Below are 24498 nucleotides of genomic sequence, written 5' to 3'. Positions count from 1 at the left end.
AATTCTTCACCTATCCCACCTCGTAAAATATCTCGTTGGAGCTTCTAAATTTGATTTGCCACAGCAGTGGGAATGGGAAAAAGAGAGAAAAAAATACGAAGATGAGTTGGAAAGAGTGCTTTTAGTGGGTACCACGATTTGACAAGTACATTCTTTTCCAACTAGATAACCAATGCTCAATCTTTTCCACAATACAGTCCCAAATAAAGTACTTGGCCTTAAAGCGAGCCCTTAAAGGGAGACCAAGGTGCTTCAAAGGCAAAGAGGACGTCCCACTACCTAGAATGCCACCTACCTCAACCACATTATCCACATTTCTCATAGGAACTAGAACCAACTTGACCATATTCACCTTCAAACCAGAGACAACTTCAAAACATACGAATAACAAGTAAGAAGTGAATTTGGTTGGCCCCACAAAATACCAAGGTATCATCCGCAATCAGCAAATGGGAAATATTAACCGTCTCGGAAGGTTTAGACCCCACGGAGAAGCCTGAGAGAAAGCCATTGTCGATAGTAGCGGTAATCATTCTACTTAGAGCCTCCATGCCTGTAACGAGCATAAAAGAAGACAGAGGATCCTCCTGCCTCACCCCACAAGAACTACTGAAGAATCGAGATGGAGTGCCGTTAACCAAGACGAAAAAATGTGCCGAAAAAATGCAATGCGGTATCCAAGAGCACCATTCCCCCCTAAACCGCATCTTTTTAGCAAATACAACAAGAACTTCCAATTGATGTGATATAGGCCTCCTCCATATCCAGCTTGCAGAGCACCCTTGGTTCACCAGACTTGATGCGACTATCTAAGCATTCGTTAGCAATGAGAACAAAGTCAAAAATTTGTCTACCTTTAACAAAAGCATTTTGAAGCAATCCTTGAGATCCGAAGCCCTAAGCTTCTTCGGAATCAGAGCTAAAAAGGTGGTATCAAGACTTTTTTCGAACTTACCATGAGCATGGAAGTCTAAGAATACCCCCTTAAGTTCGTTTGGGCAGCTTGAAGTTCGTCAGCTTGAGGGGTCTTTTAGGGCCCCAACCCCATTGGTTAGGCCATTATTACGACGGACGACCAGACGGTCCAGACCAAAGGGATTGGTAGCCACCCCTATGCATGGCCTAATTAATCACCCTTATTTTATTTTGCTTATTGCAGCATCCTAGCATTGCTTTCTTTTTCAGTCCTTGATTTGAGGGTAAATCCACTATTTATTGTTCCTAATATGTTGGAATGATTTTCAAGTAAACTCTGATAGATTTTACAGCACCCAAGTATTTTTACTGTGCAAATATTAGATAAGTTTGTATTTATACAGTTTGCTTAATCATAGTGTCTTTAAACAATGTCCATTATTCAGGTAGAAAAGGATAGAGAGCTCCAACTTCGACGTTTTTCAAGTAATAAGCGTGTAAGGTGTTCAAGTAACCTCATGAGTCAAAATCCACCAGATGTGAGCGTTCTGAATATTCAAAATCTAAAATTATAATGTGAGTTTTTACTTGTTGAAACTGGAATTTATGAAATTTTGATTGTAATTGAACCAGTCTCGTGCTGTGGGGATTCAAACACCAAGCAACTGTACATCCATTGGCGCAAATGCAATTGTAGACAAGGTTTGCAGTTGACCTTGTGCTTTTGAGATATGTTTGAAATGCAATCTAAATGGTCTCCTGTACTACAATAACTCTTGTTGCTTTGACAGATTAAGCTTGGAGAAATGGGTTGGAAGGAAAGATTTTATGCTGAAAAGTTTGAGGCTGAAAGTGAAGATGATCGCAATAAAATTCAGAGAGATGCGGTAGGAAATCTACTTTGAAACTTATCTTCTGCTAACTCTATGGTTTTAATTTGCTGCTTTGCTGTTGTTTTTCTCTTTTTATTTTCAAAAATCTGAGGTTAATGCTTAGTAAAAAGCTCAATCTTACAAGAAAGATATGTTTGTTTTATCTTTATTGGCCTGGTTGCACATGTGATGCATGTGCATTATTAAGCTTCATTTGGTTTGGTTTGATGTAAAACGTTTTCTGTACAATATTTTAAGTACTTTCCAATGTTTTGGCTGCTCTTGGAGAACTTGGTTAACAGTAAAACGTTTTATGTAAAAAATAAAACTCCCCTTTATTTTCCTTAAAATGGTTTATATTTTCTTGAGGTGTAAAACATGTTCTGTCCATAGCTCCTTTCTTCAAACCCCCTTGCTGGTGAACACCCATACTATAAAATACCCGACTGGTACCCACCAGCAGAAATGAAACATTTTCTGGATGATGGCCAAACACCGGAAATCAGTAGTTTTCCTAGACAATTTTTTCAGCTGAAAATGTTTTTGTGTTTTATGTCAAAAAGCATTTGACGTTGACACAAATGGGCTCTATCCAGTTAGTTTACATTAAAATTCTTTTTACAGTACATTAATTTGACATTGTGAATTTAGTGAAAGTATAGTTTTATTTTGGGTTGATTTGTATTGTATTTTTTGTTGAAATGAAGTGATGTATTGAATGTGTGCCTTTTCATGTAATTTAACTATTTTTTCTTTTTACATGCAAGACTGTCATTTATTCTACAGGTTCGTGATGTTATGTTGTACCTTTTCTTCCCTCTGCTTCTGCTTTAATCTCTTGGGCTCCTCTAAGATAGGGTCCTTCACGGTTGTTAGTATCGCTTTTTAAAGCTACATAATTTTTAAAGTATTGAAATTGATGTAGGTTTTTAAATATATCGAAGGGATATGTTGGGTTATGCGCTATTACTATGAAGGAGTCTGCTCCTGGCAATGGTAAGTGGTGCTTTCTCTTCTTTCATTTTAGATTTCTTTCTTCTTTTTCACTTCCTCTTATAATTTTCATATAATCAATCTTGGTTCTTTCGACCATTTTCGATTGCACTGCCTTCAGTGATTTCTCTCTTTCTCTCTCTCTCTCTCTCTCTCTTATATATGTGTTATGCACCTACATGCACATTTTAGGTGTGGTATATGCATGTTAGAAGGCTGTTCTATAGCTGCAATGTAAAAGTTGGGTATTCATGTGGTTTTGTTTGTTTGAAATATACAAATTGGTCTTAACCTTGATTTGGCTAACTCACCGGAATATCATTGGACAGTGTTTAAGGTTATTTTTATTTTTGTTGGATTTGTTTGGCTAGGGTTGGAATTGTTAACAACCCTTTCTTGTGGAAGGAGGTCGTGTTTCTCTATCACTGTGCCATTTTAGTCACTAATTTGGGCTTGGCTGTAAGAATCCTGATCCTTGGTAGTGCTATATCTGGAGCCATAATAGGACCTTAGGACCTCGCTGTTTACATAAAAAAAATTCGGGTTTCTTGTGAGCAACTGCAAAAGAAAATTGTCTTCTATAATTGGTGTGAATTTGGCTTTTATAGGAGAAAGGAGTTGGACAGTTAGTTGCATGAAGCAAATTGTAGATAGTGGTTTGCTGGCCTATATGTGTTTGTACATGCACATGTCTGTATTTGTGTCCATTTATTTCCGTCATTGATTAACCTTTGTCTTTTAGAGAAAACTGGCTCCGATAAATGTAAGACCTATATACGTATTCATTGTGGAATGGTCATATTTTAAACAATAGTATTTTTAAATGTATCTAGGCATTTTCAGTTGTTGATGAATTTTTAAACAATATTAATTTGAAATGTATCCTGGCATTTTCAGTTGTTGATGACTTGTCTTCATTTATGTAGAACATCCTAACTCGATTGTTGAATTATTTTTACTTCTTAATTTTCAGGTTTTACCCTTATCATTTTGCTCCGTTTGCCTCAGACTTCCATGGATTTGGTCAATTAAAAATCAAATTCACACTAGGGAAACCCTTCAAGCCTTTTGATCAGTTGTTAAGTGTATTGCCTGCTGCAAGGTTTTCAATTTTACTTGTTTATTCAGTTATTTATTTTTCTAATTTTGATTATGTAATAAGTATGTGACCCAGTGGGTGCACACACAGTGCACACTCTCTCCCATTGTTTTACAGGAAATTGATGACAGATATGTCATCACCTTTATTGGATTTTTACCCAACTGGTAATATTTCTGCTGAGTAGTTTATCTTTTGCAAATAAATTGTTGATAATTTAAACTGCTTTGTGGCATCTAATCATGACTTTTGTTTTTGGGGGCAGATTTTGAGCTTGATATGAATGGAAAACGTTTTTCGTGGCAGGTGATGGTTGATTCTTTGTTCTACTATTTAGTATCTATGGTGTTGTATTCATACTATTTCTGTCTGAGCTTGCAAAAATTGTACATTATCTTTGTAGGTAATGCAAGTCATGCATCTGCAGAAGTTATTGATTAAAATTGTTGGCTATCATGAATTTATGTCATAGATGTATATTCCTTCAAATGTCATACACAACCAGGAATATGCTAGGTCAACTGAATTTTTAATAGAAAAAAGGTTTCTTCTACTTCGACAGGGGAAAAGTTACTAGTTCTTGCAAAAGAAATTATAGGATTGGTTTGGCAAAATATCCAAAACACACTTCAAAGAAAAAGTTACCAGACGGATTTTCTGATGTAGCCCCTACCATTAACACACTTTTCAAAACAGATACCAAAAAAATTTTCAAAAAACAAAACACCATACACAACACTTTCCAAAAATAAAACATAGAACACTTTTTGAAAAACTTCTCATACTTTCATCTAGAAATTTGTTGAAACCGCATGCTCATTTTTTCAGGTGTGGAGGCTGGCCTCATTATTATTATTATTTTTAAAATAGAGGCAGCCTCCATGGGTTTTGGTCACCGATTTGTGTGGCGGCCTCGTGGTGTGCTCCAGTGACTGCCAGATCTGCATGGCAGCCACTTCGTGGCTGTCAGTTATGTCTGGCAGTCACCATGGTGGCTGTCGGATTTGCATGGCAGCTACATTTGGCTGCCAGTTATGTTTGGCGGCCACCTCGGTGGTCACCGCAGATCTACGTTGCAGCCCTGGGTGGTTATTGGAGCTGCATGGCAGCCATCGGATGTCTAGAATGAACAGCAGTGGCGTGGTGGCCACCACCAAATCTGTGGTGGCTACTGGATTAGTCTGGCAGCCTTCGCATAGGAGGCAGCTGCCACCCATAGAAGGTAGCTCTAGCGGATTCAATTTTTCTGTTGTTTTTGTTTTGTAAATTCTTCTCAATCTTAACATCTTCCAAAACTCTTTTCAAAATCCAAAACCCAAAACAGTTCTCAAAACTTTACCAAACACTATAATATATAGGCTTGGACAAGGACACATGGCGTTTGGCAACCTCATTAATCTAGACATAGGCATTATTTTGGTCATTTTATGTTTATGCAATATCACATATTGTCATTTGTAGTTGCTCCTTTTCTATAGATTATTCTTTGCTGGGTTATCTCGAAGTCCAGAAATTAGTGAAATGGGCAACCAGATCATAAGTGATTAAAGTTTTGTTGGATTGAGAGAAAAGATGGGGCATAATTTAAAGATTTTATTTTTAATTTTATAGAAATTTTACTTATAGAAATACCGGAGAGCTTCTCTCTCTACCCTTTCCTCCTCTCTCTCCCTCTTGTGCTTGCGATGGCGTGTGTATGCGCGTCCTGCTAGTCTTCACTCCGGTTCATTGTTAACTTTCCTATCCTCTGATTACCTTAGAGCTTTTCCTCCCTCATTTCTCTTCCTCTTGGTTCCTCTTTTCTAGCGGTTGTGTCCTGCTAGATATCAGCTTTTTTTTTAATAAAACTTCTTATTACTTATCAAAAAAAAAAAAAAGATATCAGCTTCAGCTTTGGCCCGTTGAGCTTCAATGTTTCAAGTCCTCCTGCTCTGCGTTGTAGTCCTTGCTCCAGCCTGGGGTGGTCTTGGGCTGTTTTGGTAATCTCTTTCTTCCGAGAGAGTAGAGAGGATGGCCAAAGATGGTTTTGGGAAGTTGTTTTGTGGAGGCCAAAAAGTTTGAGCTTTCTGTAAGGAAGGGGCCTTGGTCCTTCAATTGGAGGAAAGCAAGAGAGGCTTTTCTCATGTTGCGTTTTTAGGCTCTTTATGTACTTATTGGTTGGTTTCTACAGTGGAAGAAGTTGGTGCGCCACTCTAGTACAAAGGATTTCATCAAATCCTTCAGGGAGGTCCATTGCTTTGAGAGGATCCAACAAATTCAGTCGGTTTTTGGAGGTGGGTGGCTGAAGTGGTCTTACTATGATCCATGAGGGTCGAGAAGGGTGGGGATGGAGCCGCTTCGTTGTCGAACAGAGCAAGGTGAAGGTATACCTCGATTCCACAGTCTGCTCCTTCGCCGTGATGTTGTGACAGCCACTTGGTTTCCCCTCTTTGTCGATGAAGAAAGATGGGTTTGGGTTGGGTATGGACCAACCCATCTTGTTAGGGATCAGTCTTTTGTGGTTGGTGATGCATTGTCGTATGTAGAGGTGGTGTGTCTTTGTGATTTGTTGGACAAGGAGTGCTCTAACACGATTGGGATTTGGGACTTTGGGTTAGAGGGCAGTTGCGCGTGGTTTAGCTTCTTCTCCATTTGATGCTTTATAAGAAACCGAGGTGGTGTGCTCAGTGATGAATTGCTTCGATTCGGAGAAGCAACCTCTTGGTCTGTTGGACAAGAAGCATTTTGAAGAGGATGGACCCAGAGCTCAAGGTTCTAGTGATCGAGGTTCGACTTGTTCTTTGTTTCGTGTTGCTTAGGTTGACGCAACTATGTTGGATTTCAAGATTCTTCGGTTGTGGAAAACTTATCTTGAACAAATCAGAAGAGATGTCAATCGGGCCTTTGGGCATGTGACTGAAGGGCTGAAGGGTTGTTGGTCTTTGGGTTGGGCCAGAAGCCCACACCTGTTCCTATAAAGCTATGTAAGAAAGGATTTCATTTGTGGTCTAGGCCTGGTTGGTTGGTGGTGTGTAAGCCCAATGCCAAAGTGGGCTTTGATGTGGGTCCTAGGACAATAGCGGGCTCTCTCGCTGGTCCTGGGTCAAAGGCAGGGTTTGGCGTGTGTTTTGGGCCATTAGCGGGCCCTGTCGCGTGCCCTATGTCCAAAGTTGGCGATGTCTGGGTTGTTGGCCCTACGGAGGTGTTGCTGGCAGTTGGACAATCTTTTCTGCTCTTGACAACCAAGTCTGGTGTTTTCCAGTATGATGGGTCTGCTCTTTCTAGGTCGAAGCGGTTAGATTACGTAGATGATCATATCCAGCTATCGTCAAGGTAGTGCTTGCCGATAGGTTTGGCTTCCCTGAACTCGTCAGTAGATCAGGATCTTCCCCATAACTTGCCTAAGCCCTTGAAGGTGTATAATCATAAGGATAAGAGGGCTTCGAAGATGGATGTTGGCCTTCTTGCTGGAGAGTGGCTGCAAGAAGGCCAAACCTTAAGGTGGTTCTGCCCGGCCCCCTCAAACTACTACCAAATTTGCGATATGCCCCTAAACTTCCAAAAGTTGCAATGTCCTCTATCAATCTCCTTTCATTTATGTAACAACACAGGGAAAAGTGTTAGCCACATCTGCGCTATTGTCCCAAAAGGATTAGTCAATTTAGAGCTTCCTTAAAATTCATTATAAAGCTCAGTTTCACCTAGTAACTAGACAATGTGGGACTTAGCACCTATGACTATCTTTATAAACCTCCTATTCTATGTGGGCTTCATTTCATCTTCCCCTAAAATTTAGGTAAACTTGTAGCAGTAGATGTTCTGTGTAGAATAACCCTCTATTGCAGATTGGTAGACTCTGATGTTGACAGAGTGCCAGCTGGAATATCCTAATAGCAGTTGTTTCTCGTATGACGAAATAGATTTTAATGGAATTATTTGGGCTCTAACTTCTCAAATGGTTACTTCCATCAAGCAAATAGTCAAATAGGATTAATTGTTTTCTAGAACAGAACAATTAGCTACAGCTTTTGCTAATTTAACAAAGAGTGCAACCTTAAGCATGATTCCATGTCTAACCGCCAATGTTTTGCGACAAAATTATTATATCTATCAACTATGTAAAACCTGCTTTGATTAAATTCTGGAACGTGTGAAAACCTTTCTTAGTAGATTGTTTTGATGACATCTAATATAGTTGAAACTTTAATAATTGACAATCGAATGAGATGACGATAAATTTGTTAATCTTATTATGTGATTGGCCTCTCTTTGAAATGACTTCTCAAGCACTAAATGTTAGGAAGAAAAGATTAAAAGCAGAAAAGAAAATATGAAATGTCAGTGGCACATTTGAAAAAAACTCAAAAGTGCCTGATGACCTCTGCACCTGCATGGCAATTTTGTGACAATCTTTGGTTCAATCTGTGTCAAATCATAATGTAGAGGTATCAAAAAGTAATTTAAAGGTGTCAAAGAGAAAAATGGAAATTGAAAAATGCTTTTATTGTCACCTCTGGTTCACTATCTGGTTAGATGTTGGGGCCCAGTAATTCGCTTGGTTTAATGCCCAGCAAGACAATGCCCCTTGCCGTAAATTCTGCACCTTTGACAACATTGTGAACCATAGATCTCCTTCTTTTAAAGTAGCAGTACATCTATGTCTACTCAGTTTTTAAGTGGCATTATTTGTATGATTTCATCTCAATATTTTTCATTCTTGAAGTGCTCTTAATTTATGTTACACTTCTTGATCTATTATGCTAGTGTGCTTTGTTTGAGTGAATTTTGGTGCTTTATTTTTTTATTTTTGTAACACTCCAGTTAGTTCCATACATTTTTTTGGCTGATAATTTGATGCGACCTTCAAATTTTTAGCTTCCATAAATGTTTTGCAACTTCATTGACATGTGGTTGGGCAGGCTATCTGTAAGTTACCATTTATTGACGAGGCACGCCTTCTTTCAGAGATTACAAAAGTGGAGCACACATTGACGGTAATACTTGAAATCTACGTTACTAGTAATTTAGTTTTAGTTGTGGGTGTGGCGGTTAATGCAGCTACGGAAAGAGTTGAGTCATCGTCTTTCGAGTCATTTTCAGTTTTGGCAACTTAAGAACTTTTCATGTGTGGGGCCAGTTCATTTTTGAGTTACGGGTGCTTTTATGTGCAGGGGCGGAACTAGAATATTTAGTTTTTTTGGAGGGGAGGGTGGGGGGCAAAATTAAAAAAAAAAATTTGGAGAGGCAAAAGTTAATTTTTAAAGATATTTTAATAATTCTTGCGCATAATTTTATTTATTATATCTGGCTTATTATTCCATGATTTCTAATAGTATTAAGAATCTTTTATTGAGTCTTACCAGAAATTTGTTTACTAATCAATTGTGGAGTCCTAATGTTAGTCAAGTAAAAGTCAAGGAGTCTATATAAATATGCTTCATTGTAAAGATTTAGACCGAGTATTGAGTGTTGGGCCTAGTGCGTTCCTCTCTCTCTCTCTTCTTTTTGCACACTGTTATTCTTTGTGCTACTGTTTACTGTTCCTGAACTGCAACTAACTTCTTTCTTTTCCTTCTACTATAGAATGCCAAATCAAGACCTTCTTCCTACATCTCAAAACCCTAGCACCTCACATTACTAAATTCGTAATCACAACTGCTATCCAGAATTTTCCAGCAGCCTTTTTGCTTCGATAAATAGTGCTCTTGTCCTTGGTTCCATTTGTTTCAAAACCCTAGTCAATTTTGAACCCTAACCATAAAAATTCTAAATCCTGGATCTATCAATTCTCCCAACTCTAATCCCACCAAAGCACATGTAGACAAATTTTCCCTAATCTGTGCTATGTCAAGGGCACAGGTTTTAGCATTTATTATAAATTCCCAAATCATATTATATGATGGAGTAATGCTAGGGACCATTTTTTGGCTTCTTTACATCCGTATGGGCAGCTTTGGGGGCAGCAAGAGCACCCAACTGAATCTGACCGCCCATCCAGATGGAAAGAGGACAAACAAATGGTCCCTTGCATTGCTCTATATGATGATATAGATTAATTTGGTGAACTGCACTGTACAAATTTAATTTATTAATTTCTTTCGGTACGGAATTTGAGTAAGATCTTTTAAATTTATAATATTTTTGCTTTATTAAAATATTGGTGCTATAAGCAGAGTCAATACTTAAATGATAAAATAGCCTTGTCAGACAGTCATACCCTTCTTTGTCATGTCCAACATGGGTGCTTGTTCTGGAAATTTGTTGTCTTATTCTATTCCCCTTCCACAGTTTCTTACAAAATATCTTGACACAGGATGAAGAAAGACGCAGAAATAGTTTCAGTCTGGATGTATTATTTGTTCACATTTCACATCCTTTAGCAGTGGAGATACTTTCTTTATGTGAGAAAAAAGCTGGTCATCCAAATTTGCCCGAGGCTAAAGTGAAGAAAATTAACCCGGAATTCAGGTGTGCAGTTGAAAATGTCACATGGTGGACTTTATAGTAGTTATTTTTACTGCTACTATTATTGGGATGGCTGCTATTGTGGTTGCCATCCTATGTGAATTTTTTTTTTTCGGATTTATTTTTTTATTTATATATTTTTTTACATTGTAGAGAATCAAGTTATTTGTAGGGGAATATTTGCTCTCTAAAAGCTTGTGTGGTATTTTTATGATAAGTTGAAATTTATAAACAAGTGGGCTAAACTTTCTTGAAATACTCTAGCCCTTCTCACTTCTTTTCCCTCGCTCCTCTCTCTCTCTACCCTAGGGGTGGTGCATGAAGGCGCGTCCCACTAGGGCTTCACTCTGTCTATGGCATCCCGTCGGTTTGAATTGGTTTTGGGCCTTTCTCGGCCAGATCGTGGAGTAGTTGGATGTTTGTTGGTGGGTCTTCGCCGGAGCTTGAAGGCGATTCCTTTTTTTTGCATTGTTTCGTGGCATCATTTGGGTTGGCTACTCCTTCGGCTACGATGTGAGTGGCGCTTTAGGTGTGATCCTCTTCAGAGGTTGTTGCGTGAGGCCGCGGTTGGTGGAGGCAAAGTCCTTTGTTTTCTTAGTGTCGGAAGGTGGTGGTGATTCGGCTGGAAGAAAGAAGGAAGGGTTTTGCCAGCGTTGTGTTCTTGGTCTTCAATGCGCCGTATGGCTGGTTGCGATGGTGGAAGTGGCGCTGTGGAACACTAGGGTACAAGATTTTGTTAAATCTTTCCGAGAGGGTCAACAGGTGTTGATTGTCTGTCAAGGTGGCAATAGGGCCGGTCGTTTCTTGGAGTTTGTTGTGTATGCAGATGGTGGCCAGAAAGGGCTCATTTTATTACCCAAGAGGCATGAAGGGCAGGGATGGCTGATTTGTTGGGGAGTTGAGTAAGGTGGTGGCTTTTCTTGAAGCCATGGTTGTTCCACCAGTGATTGTTGATTCTCCTTTGGTGGGGAAGAAGCTTGGGTTGAAGGTCTGGCTTGATGTGGTTGTGAGTGTACCATTGTATGCGGCGGTATTGCGAGCAAAGCCCAGGAACCTAGCGTCAGAAAATTGAACAGCAGTGCTTGATGGACCGCTGGGTAATGAGCAGTTTTTCGATGGAGATCTGTGGGGTAGTTTTTTGATGGAGCTCGAGGCATTGTTAAAGTGTGCCATTGGTGAAGTAGGTCTTGGGGTAGAGTGTCAGCATGGTGAGCCTTGCCTTTTCGAAGCTGAAGCTGTAGGGGTTGGCAAAAGTTCTAGAAAGGGGAAGAAGATGTTGCCTTTTTGGGTTAAGTAGGAGAGGATTTCGGTGATGAGACTCGATGTGGAGTGGGCTGTGCATAATTTCCTAGTTGGGCTAGAGGAGTTGGGTTGCTATCCTCATTGTGGGCCTTCCTGCAAGTTGGTTAGGCGGAAAGGCTAGGCCTTTCAACTTAAGCCCAGGTCTAAGTTTATTTTTAAACCCAAGCCCAAGCCATGCTTGGTTTCTGGTAGGAAGGAGGTGGGCCTCGGTTCTTTGGTTCTGGATCCCCAACCCAGTTTCGGTTTGCTAAAGAAGACTCAGGAGGAGGGTCTTTTTTTTTGGCCTTCGCAGTCTACCTCGCTAGAGTCGGTCCTGGTTCTTGGGAGTGATCCAGTGGTTGTGTCGCCTCTGATTCTGCTGGATCCCTAGCTGTTGTAGAGTTACACCCGTAAATGGATGGATGATAGAAGTAGGTAGATGGACGAGAGCTTGATTGCTGAGGTGGTGGCGATGATCAGGGTCCCGCCGGTCTCGTCGTGGGGTTTTGGTCTTTCTTCGCTGATGGTGGGGCCGCTGCCCAGTCTACGCCGGTGAATCTGGTTTCTATGTCGGTAAGTGGAGATATTCGGAATAGTTTTCTCCAGCGAGGCTTCCTTAACTCGAACTCCCCTAGAGTGGGTGGGTTGGCTCCCTCATCTTTGTCTGGCGTGGGTGGGTTTGCTCCCTCGAACTCCCCTTGTTCGGCATCTTCATCTATTGTGGGAGGGCCCTCATCTTCATCTGGCATTGGTCTTGTGGGCACGCTGTCGCTGCCTAGGCCGACTCTCTCCATAAGAAAGGATGGGGCTGGTGTTTGAGAGAAGGTTGAGGAGGGAGTTTTAGGTTACCCCGAGGCAGTCCAAGATGCAAAATCATGCTATCACACTATGCAGATCTCCTTCGGGGGTGATGAGAAGGGTTTTCTAGATTTCTTGACCTTAGTTGATGTGGGACAGCGTCAAGAGGTTCTAGTTTTTGCTTCTAAACCTAAAGGGAGTAGAGAGCTTAAGAATTTAGAGTGCTCGCTTAACTTTGATGCTAGGGGGATTTGTTTTAGTCGGGGTGAAGGCGAGAGAGCTCTTGCAGTGTTGTAATGTAGCCCAAGATGTTTTTGTGGATTTAGGGTTTCTATTATGGGTCTCTTGGTGTTTCTTCTATCTGTTGGGTTTTTGCGAGTGTTATCTTTGTTCTTTTTTGCTTTTTCTGTTTTGGTGTCCTCCTTGTATACTTGTTGTATGCTTAGGAACGCCTTACGCTTTTTAATGGTATTTCTTTGCTTACCTATATAAAAAAAAAAATTATGGGAATTCTTTGTCCTAGAGAAGTAACTTATTATAATGTTTTTTTTTTTTTTTTTTTATAAATTTTTTTTTACACTTTATCAAAACTGCATGGCTTTTATACTGGAATTTTATAATGTACAAGTACGTAATTGGTCTCTATACAAATAATAGAACTTGTTGGGGTTGAGTTGTATACTTTATTCAGCAGGAGAGTTTCAATTGTAAATCAAAGAGGAAGCCAACTTCAATCCTTCATAATTTGTATATCGTGCTGCCTACATGTATGTTTACACTATGTACTTAATGAAATTAAGGGTGTGCTGGTTAATGCCTTTTGGAGGTGTTTTTTGACATAAAGGTCTGTTCTTTGAGACGTGTTTTCTGGTGTGGTCCATAATTTTTAAAAATTGTTTTCTTTTGATAAGTAATAATCAAGTTTTATTAAAAGCGTAAGGCGCCCCTACGTACACTGGAAGTATATAAGTGGGAACACCTAACTAGGAAAAGAAAAAAAAAAAGAAAAAAAAAAAAGAGAAGAACCCGAAACTCAGCCACAAAAGAACCCCAATAGACCCACCCAAAATCCCTCAAAGCAAACACCCAACAGACCCATTCAAAAACCTTCAAGAACAAACACCCAGAGAATCCCAAAAGCCCTCAAAACCCACACAAATCATTAGAACACAAAAGCCCTAAGATACAAGCCCTCCCACCCGAAACCCAAGACCCATATAGAGGCTTAGCGTTGTCGCCCTTGCATCTTGCCTTTCCCTTGCAGATTGTAAGTAAAATCATCGTCATAGTTAACTGAGCTCTTCAAGTTGAGTAGCTCCCTAGTTCCTTTATACTTCGCCCAAACGACTTTTACTTATGAAAATCCTCTTCAATGGCGTCCAACAGTGCCAAGGCTGGGTCGTCCTCTTCGTCATACTCCCAATCAAGGGGGTCGGGAGAACAATCCCACTCATCCATCCATCAGATGGATGGCATATATCCAGAGGGATAGGAAAAACACCTTCTCCACCATCCCCACCACCCCATCGCTCGCCACCCTTATCCCACACAACGATACCCCCAGACTGACTGTCTCCTACCGGGCAATTTTGGGGTTTCTGCAGATCATGCGGCACCTTAGGGGTGCTAGGCTTCGATTTTGGATTAAGAAAGCCCCGTCGTAGAAGGCTAGGCTTCGAAGTAGGAACAGCCCCAAGAGAAGACACCGCTTAAATCTTTGAATTTCTCGAAACCTGATTAATAAACCCAACAAAGGATTGGAACTGCCCCGGAGGGTCACTGAGAGCCTCCACCGCTTCCAAAAGTAAGGATTCTCTCACCTTTTTGCCTCTTACTTCCCTAGCTTTCCGATAATATTTTAGAAACTGCTTTGGCATCGGAGATTGGCGCCTCCTTTCGATATCACTGGACGCAACTGGAAAAGTGTAGCAGAAGGGAGAACTAAGAAGAAGACGGCACCTTGCCAGTCCCCTTGGCAGCCGGAGGCTCCATATTCGACGCAAGAGGCAGGTCGGGGTCCAAAACATGGCCAAAGATGTGATCTGAGCCCATACTTGATCCCGGGTTCTGAAATGGGATCCAAATCCAGATTCGAGTCATAAAACGGAGTGAAAACCGACCCGGTATCTAACTCGGAAATCAACCCATAACCCAACCAGGTGTCCAACCCGGTATCCAACCCAGAGCCCAACCCAATGTCTAACGTGGGGACTGGACGCGCGGGACCAATAAGCCCAACCCTGATACGCTTACCTTTGGGCTTCAGAGCCAGCCCACCTAAAATCCGATCCAACTCAGAACGAATGAACCCTAGATGCTTCTTCACCCATCGATTGCCGAAAATACCCTTTCTCTTCTTCCTTCCCAACTCTGCAGCAGCCGCCACAAGAGGATTCTGCAAGCAATGTTGAAACGAAGGAGTTGAGCTCTCCATCTCATAGCAGTCCACCGCTAAACGCTGCTCCACCCCAACATTCCCCTTCTCAAAGCGAAACGACACCGGGAACAGATCCAGTGGTTGCTACAAGAGAAGCTTCATCCCAACCACCTCCGCTGTGGCACAAGAGTTCGATCGCAAAACTTCCACAAAAGATCTCCCATCCTGAACCTGCTTTCCTGCTTGAGAGGGGACCTCTGAATTCGTAAACCCATAAAAAGTAGCTTGAAACGCCAGCATCTGACGCAACTCACCCACAAACCGACACCATCCCCACCGATCGCGATCCTCTGGAATCCAGATAATCCCTTGCCGTTTGCCTTCAGCGTAGGCAGCCACCTCCAGGAACCTTCCTGCCTTGTTTCCCTCCCGGCCAACCATCAACGCCTTTTCATCTTCATGAAAAGACTTGACAAATTCATCCCTTACCGGAGACTGTACCGCCTCCTCCACCGTGGCCACCAACCAGGCAGCACAGCGGTGACCCACAAGAATAACCCCTACAAATCCCTTCCTTCTTTCTTCCAGACGAAAACCTGATTCCTTCGCCGAGAGGTTGAAGGTTTTAGCTTCAACTGAGAATCGTCGTTCCATGTACACCTCTGGGACAAGCCCTAATGGGTAGCGCTACCACACGCCACCTCTACGGCAGAAACTATAGAGTACACCTGCTTATTTTGTAAAAAACTAAAAGAAATTAAAATAGAAAAAAAATTGGGGTGGCCATCTCCTCCATTTAGTTTTTACCTTTTTTTTTTCTTTCAATTTAGTGTTTTTTTTTTTTAAAAAAAAAAAAAAATTAATAACTTAGTTTTTACCTCTACAAAAAGATAGACACATGTTTTGTCAAAATATTCTCACAACATTAGAGGAAGACATTCATAATAGGTGTTTTGTGTTTTGAGTTATTTATTAATGTATTTGTCTTGAAAGCAAAAAACAAAGTTTACCAACATGGTCTTTTGTGTTGTGGAGGTTCCTTCACATGGTCTCACAACCAAGACCCCTCTTCTTTGTCTAGGATTGATAGATTTCTAGTGTCTCCAGATTGGGAGGAGCTCCTAGACTTGATTCAGTGCTTTCTCCCTCGACTCTTATAAGATCATTTTTCCGTATTGCTTGATAGTGGAGGCCTTCAGAAATGTTGATTAAAGGAAGAAGTCCTTACTGGAGGAGATTCAGTGTCTAGATTATTAAGAAGAGGAGAGATTTGTTGTAGAAGAAGAGAGACAAAATGGCTAAAGAGAAAGCAGATTTGGAGAATGTTGCCACTGTGCAAAAAGTTAGTTGGAGGCTGAAGTCTAGGGAGACCTGGTTAAAAGAAGGGGATCACCATGTGATTTTTTCACCGCCTTGCCAACTATCACAAGAGAAATAATTTTATCTCTAGTCTTTATATTGATGGTATTGCTGCCTGACCATGGGGTGACCAATGATACAATCACTCAGTATTACAATAATTTCTTTTTTTTTTGATAAGTAATAATGCATTAAGAGCGCAGAGGGGCGCAACCCTAGTACACAGGAAGTATACAAGAGAGCGACTAAGTAGGGGAGAAAGAAGAAGAGAACATAAAGAGAAAATCAGAAAAATCAATCACTAAAGGAGCAAGCCATCCTGCTGTCCAAGTGAATAAAGTGTACAAAAAGAAGTGAATAAGGTCCTTGGCGCCCCAAATTCTTCAGGGTTGCTTCTCTATTGCTTCGGGTCTTGATGGCTTCTTTATTGCTTTCTTTCGGTTTTGTTGGGCTATAGTGAAGGATGATCTTCTCCGTGTCTTCACTAACTTTCATGAGCTGGATATATTTGAGAAGAGCCTCAATGCCACTTTTATTGCTCTCGTCCCTAAAAGAATTGGGCAGTTTGAAGTAAAGGATTTTAGACCTATGAGCCTAGTGGGAAGGCTTAATAAAATTTTGGTGAAAGTCCTTGCTATCAAAATGAAACAAGTGCTGGGAGTGCTAATATCAGAAAGTCAAAATGCCTTCATAAGGGGGAACAAATTCTAGACTCAGCTCTTATAACTAGTGACTGTCTGGACAACTGGTTGAATTTGGAAATTAATGGGGTTATTTCCAAGCTGGACATAGAAAAAGCCTACTACCATGTCAACTTGGAGTTCCTCTTATATCTCTTGGGCCGTCTTGGTTTTGGTTCTAAGTGGAGGAATTGCATGTTTGCTTGTATGTCCATGACCCCTTTTCTATCATGATTAATGGTCGTTCACATGGTTTCTTTGGTGTAGTTCTGCGGGCCTTCGCTAGTGGGACTCGCTCTCATCTCTCTTTTTGTGATTGTCATGGAGGCTCTCAGTAGGATCCTTTCTAAAGCTATGATTCCGAGTAGACATCCAAAATGCCACCCCCTAGAAATATCCCACCTTTTTGCAGACGATACACTTATTGAGTGTGATGCAGATTGTGATTAAATCTATAATTTTGGTCACATTCTCCTTCGTTTTGAGGCCATTTCGAGCTTGAATGTTAATCTTCGAAAATTTGAACTCGTTTTAGTTGAAGAGGTTTAACATTAGGAAGAGCTGGTGGATTTTCTTAGTTGTTGTATCTCTTCTTTACCCATGAAATATCTGGGACTTCCCCTCGGTGTTACTTTTAAGTCAAGCGATTTTGGATGGGATAGATGAGTAAATAGAAAAAAGATTGGCTAGTTGAAAGAGTACGTTATCCAGTTTACCAATGTACTTGTCCCTTTTTCCTTTACCAGCCAGTGTAATTAAGAAATTTTAGCATCTTCGAGGAGACTTTCTTGGGATGGACCATGCGGTGAGCCTAAGTTTCGAGAGGAGGGTTGGGAGTTAAAAATCTATGTTGTTTAATAAAGTTGTATTGAGAAAATGACTTTGGAGATTCAGGCAAGAGGAGAGAGTTCTCTTTGGCGATAGGTGATTGTTAAGAAATATGGTGTCTAGAGAGGGGGTTGGTGTTCATAGGAAGCTCGAGGGCCTTAAGGGGTTTGCCATTGGAAGAATATTCTCCTTGTTTCCTTCAAGGTTTGTGATGATGTATTCATTTTCGGCATGATATGTGGTGCGGAGCAGCTGTTTTCAAGTCTTTATTCCCATATTTTTTTTGGAATGCTTGAGACAAAGATGCCTTGGTGTTGGATTACTTGGATTCCTCCGGCACTTACACCCATTGGAATCCAAGTTTCACTAGGGTAGTCCAGGATTGGGAGTTGGAATCTCTTGACTATTTCCTTAATCTGTTATACTCCCTAAATATCCATCCGGGAGAGGCAAATAGAATGCTGTTGAACCCATCTAGCAATCATTGGTTTTGATGTGAAGAGCTATTATAAATCTTTGTAGTTTGAAGAGCCTTGTCTGTTTCGTGGAAAATTCTTTATGGGGATGATAACTTTGGGTAGAATCCTTAAGAATGATAATCTTAGAAGGCCAGGTTTCATTTCATTATTGTAAATTGGTGTTTCCTTTGCAAAAGGAATGAGGAGACCATAAATCACCTCCTGATTCATTGTGAATGCACTAGTGATCTTTGGGACTTGGTTCTCAACTTGTTCAGGGTTTCGTGGGCTATACTGAATAACATTCTAGAGTTGCTTCATTGTTTGAAGACTCAAGGGTGGGGACATCACAAATAGATTATCTGGAAAGTTATTCACACATTCTTAATGTGGAGCATTAGAGAGAAAGATATCAACAGTTCTTTGAGGATTGCGAGTCCAACGTACTTCGTTTAAAACCTTTTTTTTGAGATCTTTCTTGGATTGGGCTGTAGTCTATGTTCTTAATTTTTTTCTCTTCTATTATTTTAGATCTTGTTGACTTTTAGATTTAAAAATTTTAATTGTTTGTCTCTCTGGTATAGTTTTTGTATTCGAGGGCTTTGCCCTTTTCTTTCAATAAATTATTATTCATCAAAAATGTTTTTGGTAACATTTTCATTTATTTCCATTATAGTTCTTCATATTTTTCTTGATCTTAATTTCTTTCAAGAACTTGGGCTAGCTAGATGCTCATGTTAGCTTCACTGTTTTTTGCTTTTTGTGGCTGAGCTTCTAGCAAAGCCTGAGCCCACGCTCAAGCTTGGAAGTGGGTTTCTATTGAACTTGTCCAAAATCTTTCAAGCATATTCCCACTCTATAATTTCTGATGATAGAAAACAGGTTCCTTTTCCTTACCAAACCCGCTTTATTGCTTAATTTGATCCCTTTCTTTTTTCATTCTTATCCAAATCAAGCTTACCTATGGGTCAACATGAACCCAACCATTTAATTAAACGGGTTAAATCCCTTAACTCTAGCACGAACGGGTGACACAATATGTCCTGCTTAATAGTCATGTTTAATTAATAGATTGTGTTGGGTTGACTCGAACATGACCCATTTCAACCCGTTTCAACTTGTTTAATACAAATGGTTAAAATTGACCCAAATACTGGGTATAATTAATTCCCATGACATGCTTGATTGTGGCCCTCCTTTTGGATACTAAAATTGGTAGTCAATTTGAAAACGTGAAGAATGTATCAAAATCTATTGGAGATGAACTCATTTTTAATGCTTTTGGAGGTACATATGGATTCTAGGTACATATTGAGGAATGTGGAAGAAGTGATTGAGATGCTATGGTTATATGCATAAGAAGGTAAAAAGCCAAGGGACCTGTAATTTACCAACTGTCCTTCAAGTATCAGTGCAAATGTGATGTAGGACATGTGTGTCCCCACCCCCAAGAATAAATAGTTTACTTTTAATCTTTCCTTACTAGGAGTATATTTACTTTTCCTATTAGAATTATGTTTACTTTCCCTACTAGGATTATGTTTACTTTTCTACTAAGAATAGATTTACTTTCTCTACTAGAAGTAGGTTTACTTTTTCTCTAAGTATTTCTCTCCTATAAATAGGCTTGTCTATTATGTAAAACTCAATCAATTGAATTATTATCAAATCAGAGAATTCTCTCTCAAATACTCTGCGGAGTTTTATCCTTCTTTTAGCCTGCGGGCTTGTTTCTATATTTTTGAGTAGAAGACGAAGACGCTTCTCCCTGCAGAATCAAAGACGCCGCTCTTTGATTAGTTACCTTAGTTTTCCGCTACGTCAAAATGTATTGCGGAAAGAGTCTTGCCCAAGTATTCAAGCTGGATGAGTTCCTTTGATTTTCTTGTTTTGATTGGTAAATAATTTTACTAAAAGTGAAGAAACTCAAGTAAATAGAGGGTTTTACCACAAGAGAAACCCTTAGGAATTGAAAATGAAAATTTAGGCAATTTACGAAGTCAAGAAAAGAAGAAAAAGAAGCCTCCACTAAAAGTTGACTACTTGTACAAAGATCTCAAGAAGGTCATTATGACTTCAGTGGAGAACTTCTCAATACTAACTAAAGTATGATTGGTTCCTTTGTTTAACAATTTAAATAATGGAAACTAAATTTTAATGCTTAGATTATTTTGCTGATATATTTACACTAACATATGTTCTCCGATGTCTTAGAGGAGGGTGGGGGGTCCAAACTATGGCAGCTCATGTTTCTATTGATTATTCTAATGCTAATTAGAAGGTATTTTCTCTCACGTTTCAGTGGTGGAATGAATGGATACATGTACATTTCTGGAGAACCTGTGCAGCCTGCGGAAATCTATTCACCAATTGAGGACATGGAGATGATTTTAAACAATGAAGTATTGTATGTACATGTATCTGCATCACGTGTGAAAAATTCAATTGATATGGTACCATTTGTCTATAAATATTTTTTTATTCCTTTTGTTTTTTGTCTTCTGCAGATCTGTCTTCTTCAAATGTCCACCCTTCCATTCTCACATCCCCCGTCCATCAAAACGAGTGAAATTGCCTCGCAAGGTACATAATGGTTTGCTTATTTTCGACACATTAGATTAATGCATTCATTCTCTGTAGACATGTGCACCTCACATAGAGTATAGGCCTAGCTGTGCTGCTGAGCATTGTGATGTTTATGCTATGAATAGCTGATTAGTAATGCATATAGTTTTACAAATATTTTTCATTAATTTATTTTCTACAAAAAGAGAAAAAAAGGTCCCATCGGACCAGTAAATGAAAGAAAAAACCGAACATAGGAGATATGATATTGCCATTATATTTGGTTCACTGTTGATCCTCCAGATGTCCAATTGGATCTCTTTTTCCAAGTTTAATGTTCTTTTTTTACTTTTCATTTCAGTCTGTCTGGAAGCAGGACATTTTAGCTCCGCCTGTTTTGTGGCATGAGAAGTCAGCTGTCCTTGGACGTATATTTTCTGAACCGTGAGTGTTTCAATCAGTTTCTTTATTTTCACTTAATAAAATTGCAAGTCCATTTAACTTTTTTCCATTTGGCTTGTTGTGAACCATGCCTGAGCTTAATGTGCTTTATTGAACCTGTCAATTTCATGCATTAGCTGCCTGCACTACCTGCATGTCAATTTCAGCTAGCATGGAATTAACATGCAGTTATAATAAATTTAGTAAATTAGCCAATGGTGACCTTGTTGAAGTGTCAAGAGGATTGACACACTGTCAATTCAATTGCTCAGTGGACTACTATATGGTAGTCATATTAAATAAAAAATGTGGTTTATTTGCCACAGTTCATGTACTCCTAAAAATCAGCCTAATTCGCTTTATATTTTGCACTGGTATGGGAAAAGGTTTCAGCATCATGGCTTACTGTTGATAGTAATTGCTAAGTTTTCTTTCTTTTTAATTCAAAGTCATGTCTGTGTGCTTGGATCTGAGTATGTTTTGGTAAACTGAGTTCAACTTTTTTTCCAGGTCCACTCATAAGTCAATCTCTGGTCATCGCCTGGCAAAATTAGCTCATGAACTTCTGTCTAAATGTTATAATCTGAAGAGCCAAAAGGCTTGGGGATCTATGGAACTGGCTGACCACATTGGTGCAGATGGACTGACATCCCATTCGAATTTGGAAGAAACTGTTCATGTGGGTGGGACTGGACACAATGAAAACTGTATTGATGGTGTTATCCCAGATAGCCACGTTGGGGAAGATAAGTTGTCATGCCATTTGAACCTTGAAGAAATGGTTTGTGCGAGTATTGAAGGTGACAACAACTGCTTTGATGGCAAAGCTAAGAAGCGGATATGGAGCGAATGTAATGGCCATTCCACCGACGTTGTAGTTGATGGATTGGCATGTTCTTCAAATTTAGAGGGAACGGTAACTGTGGGTGGGGCTGGAGGTGATGAAATTTGCATTAATATCAAGTCGAGGAAACGAAGAAGAAAGGGGCGTAAACTCAGAGACACATTAGAAAGCAATGTTGGTACAGAGAAATTGGAATGCCCTTTGAATTTGGGACCAACTGTTTGCGAGGTAGGGACTGAAGCTGATGAGAATTCTGTTGATAATGGAGTTCCAAATAACCAGATTGGTGAGACTGGAGCAAGTGGATTGGCATGTAATAGTGTAGCCCCAGATAAAAAATGTGTTAATGGAAAACCTAGAAAACAGAAACGAAAACGGAAACAGAGTAACGCTATAGTTGTACTGGATAACCATGAAGGTGTAAAGGATTTTGCTATGGAACCAACTGGTTGCGAGGTGGGGACTGAAGCTGATAAGAATTCTGTTGATAATGGAGTGCCAAATAACCATATTGGTGAGACTGGAGCAAGTGGATTGGCATATCATAGTGTAGCCCCAGATAAAAAATGTGTTAATGGAAAATCTAGGAAACATAAACGAAAACGGAAACAGAATAACGCTATAGTTGTACTGGATAACCATGAAGGTGCAAAGGATTTTGCTATGGAACCAACTGGTTGCGAGGTAGGGACTGAAGCTGATAAGAATTCTGTTGATAATGGAGTTCCAAATAACCATATTGGTGAGACTGGAGCAAGTGGATTGGCATGTCATAGTGTAGCACCAGATAAAAAATGTGTTAATGGAAAATCTAGGAAACAGAAACGAAAACGGAAACAGAGACAGAATAATGCTATAGTTGTACCGGATAACCATGAAGGTGCAAAGGATTTTGCTATGGAACCAACTGGTTGTGAGGTAGGGACTGAAGCTGATAAGAATTCTGTTGATAATGGAGTTCCAAATAACCATATTGGTGAGACTGTAGCAAGTGGATTGGCATGTCATAGTGTACCGGATAACCATGAAGGTGCAAAGGATTTGGCTATGGGACCAACTGTTTGTGAGGTAGGGACTGAAGCTGATAAGAATTCTGTTGATAATGGAGTTCCAAATAACCATATTGGTGAGATTGGAGCAAGCGGATTGGCATGTCATAGTGTAGTCCCAGATAAAAAATGTGTTAATGGAAAATCTAGGAAACAGAAACGAAAACGGAAACAGAGACAGAATAACGTACTGAATAACCATGAAGGTGCAAAGGATTTGGCATTCCCATCAGATTTGCTGCTGACAGTTTGCGAGGCAGGAGTTGGAGCTGATAAAAATTGTGTTGATAATGGAGCCCCAAATAAACTTGTTGGTGAAACTGGGGCAAATGGATTTGCATGTGCTAATGAAGTCCAAGATTATGGCAAGTCTTGCAAACGGAAACGAAAACGGAAACAGAGTAATATTATACTTGTTGCAGACAACCATGTAGATGCAAAGGGTTTGACAAGGCCTTCCAATTTGATGCCAACATTTTGTGATGTAGGTACTGGAGCTGTAAAATGTGTTGATCATGGAGTCCCAGAGAAACAAGTTGGTGAGACCGGTGAAAATGGATTTGCAGGTGCTAATGTTGTCCCAGATAAAAATTGTGTTGATGACAAACTTAGGAGACAGGAAGGAAGCAAAGTTCCGGGTTCCGTGGATGAAAAACATAGCTAAGGAGGGATTGGACTCTCGGATAACCATTTGGTCGTGGAGTCCCAGATTTGATATGCAAATCTAGGAAATGGAGACGGAAACGGAAACATGGGCATGTTTATTTTGTCATGAATAGCCGTGTAAGTGCAGAGGGCTTGACGTGCTCTTTGAATTCAGGGCCAGTAATTTGTGATAAAAGTTGTGTTCATAGTGGATTGAGACTGGAGCCAATTTATTGGCCTGCGGTTCAAATTTTGAATAAGTTTGTATCAGTTAAGACGGGTGCTGTGAAAATGCATTTCATGAGTGGGAAATTAGGGTTTTTATTTATTTTATTTTTTTGACAGTGCAAGAAATAGGTAGTCGATTGCAAAATAGAGACACAAGATCAGGTTTTTCGAGAGAGAATGTCAGTGTGGAGGCGTGGAAATAGCCAGATGTTTTATTATTTGTGTGGTACGTGTCGAGTACAATTTTGCACATTGTTATTTATGAGATACAAATATATCGCTTGTCCCACAGCTTTAAGAGTCACAATTTAGTATGTAGCATTACTCTTTTATAAATATGGAGTGATTAAGTTGATAATTATTCACACAAGTCTACTTTTCAAATGCTAGCCAAGAATAATAAAATTAAAATCCATATCAATTTCTACTTGGTTGGAAAAACTTGATCTTGTATGCATACGGTGTGAAATGGGCCAAGCTTCACTTGAGCTCAGGGCTGCTGCCCTAAGTTTTGGGTCTAATGTCCTTACTCCAGGCCCGGTTAACATCTACTTGCCCAATTCTGGGGTTTACTTTTATAAATTGAGGGAATATTTATCGTATTGTTGGCAATGGCTGTTGT

At 39.9% G+C, this 24498-nt stretch overlaps 1 protein-coding gene across 2 annotated transcripts in view; it reads left to right on the top strand.

Annotated features, from left to right (window-relative positions):
• The window catches only part of LOC132183319 (5'-3' exoribonuclease 4-like), a 37592-nt gene extending 13346 nt beyond the window's left edge, over positions 1-24246 (top strand). The window contains exons 10-23 of one of the 2 annotated variants that reach the window (XM_059596729.1): positions 1362-1454; positions 1549-1617; positions 1707-1802; positions 2713-2783; positions 3754-3882; positions 3970-4046; positions 4145-4185; positions 8778-8852; positions 10172-10326; positions 20407-20511; positions 20612-20687; positions 21031-21113; positions 21621-23404; positions 23492-24246. In XM_059596729.1, coding sequence (XP_059452712.1) covers positions 1362-1454; positions 1549-1617; positions 1707-1802; positions 2713-2783; positions 3754-3882; positions 3970-4046; positions 4145-4185; positions 8778-8852; positions 10172-10326; positions 20407-20511; positions 20612-20687; positions 21031-21113; positions 21621-23404; positions 23492-23667 — 3030 coding nt within the window. In that variant the 3' untranslated portion in view covers positions 23668-24246. Of the gene's footprint in view, positions 1-1361; positions 1455-1548; positions 1618-1706; positions 1803-2712; positions 2784-3753; positions 3883-3969; positions 4047-4144; positions 4186-8777; positions 8853-10171; positions 10327-20406; positions 20512-20611; positions 20688-21030; positions 21114-21620 lie in introns of both variants that reach the window. The other variant, XM_059596728.1, reaches the window with a different exon arrangement.
• Positions 24247-24498: the final 252 nt, after the last annotated feature.

Source organism: Corylus avellana, chromosome ca5 (genome assembly GCF_901000735.1).
Source record: "Corylus avellana chromosome ca5, CavTom2PMs-1.0".
NCBI classification, from domain to species: domain Eukaryota; kingdom Viridiplantae; phylum Streptophyta; class Magnoliopsida; order Fagales; family Betulaceae; genus Corylus; species Corylus avellana.
The sequence above is the reverse complement of the archived record's forward strand: the minus strand, read 5'-3'. Positions and strand labels throughout refer to the sequence as shown.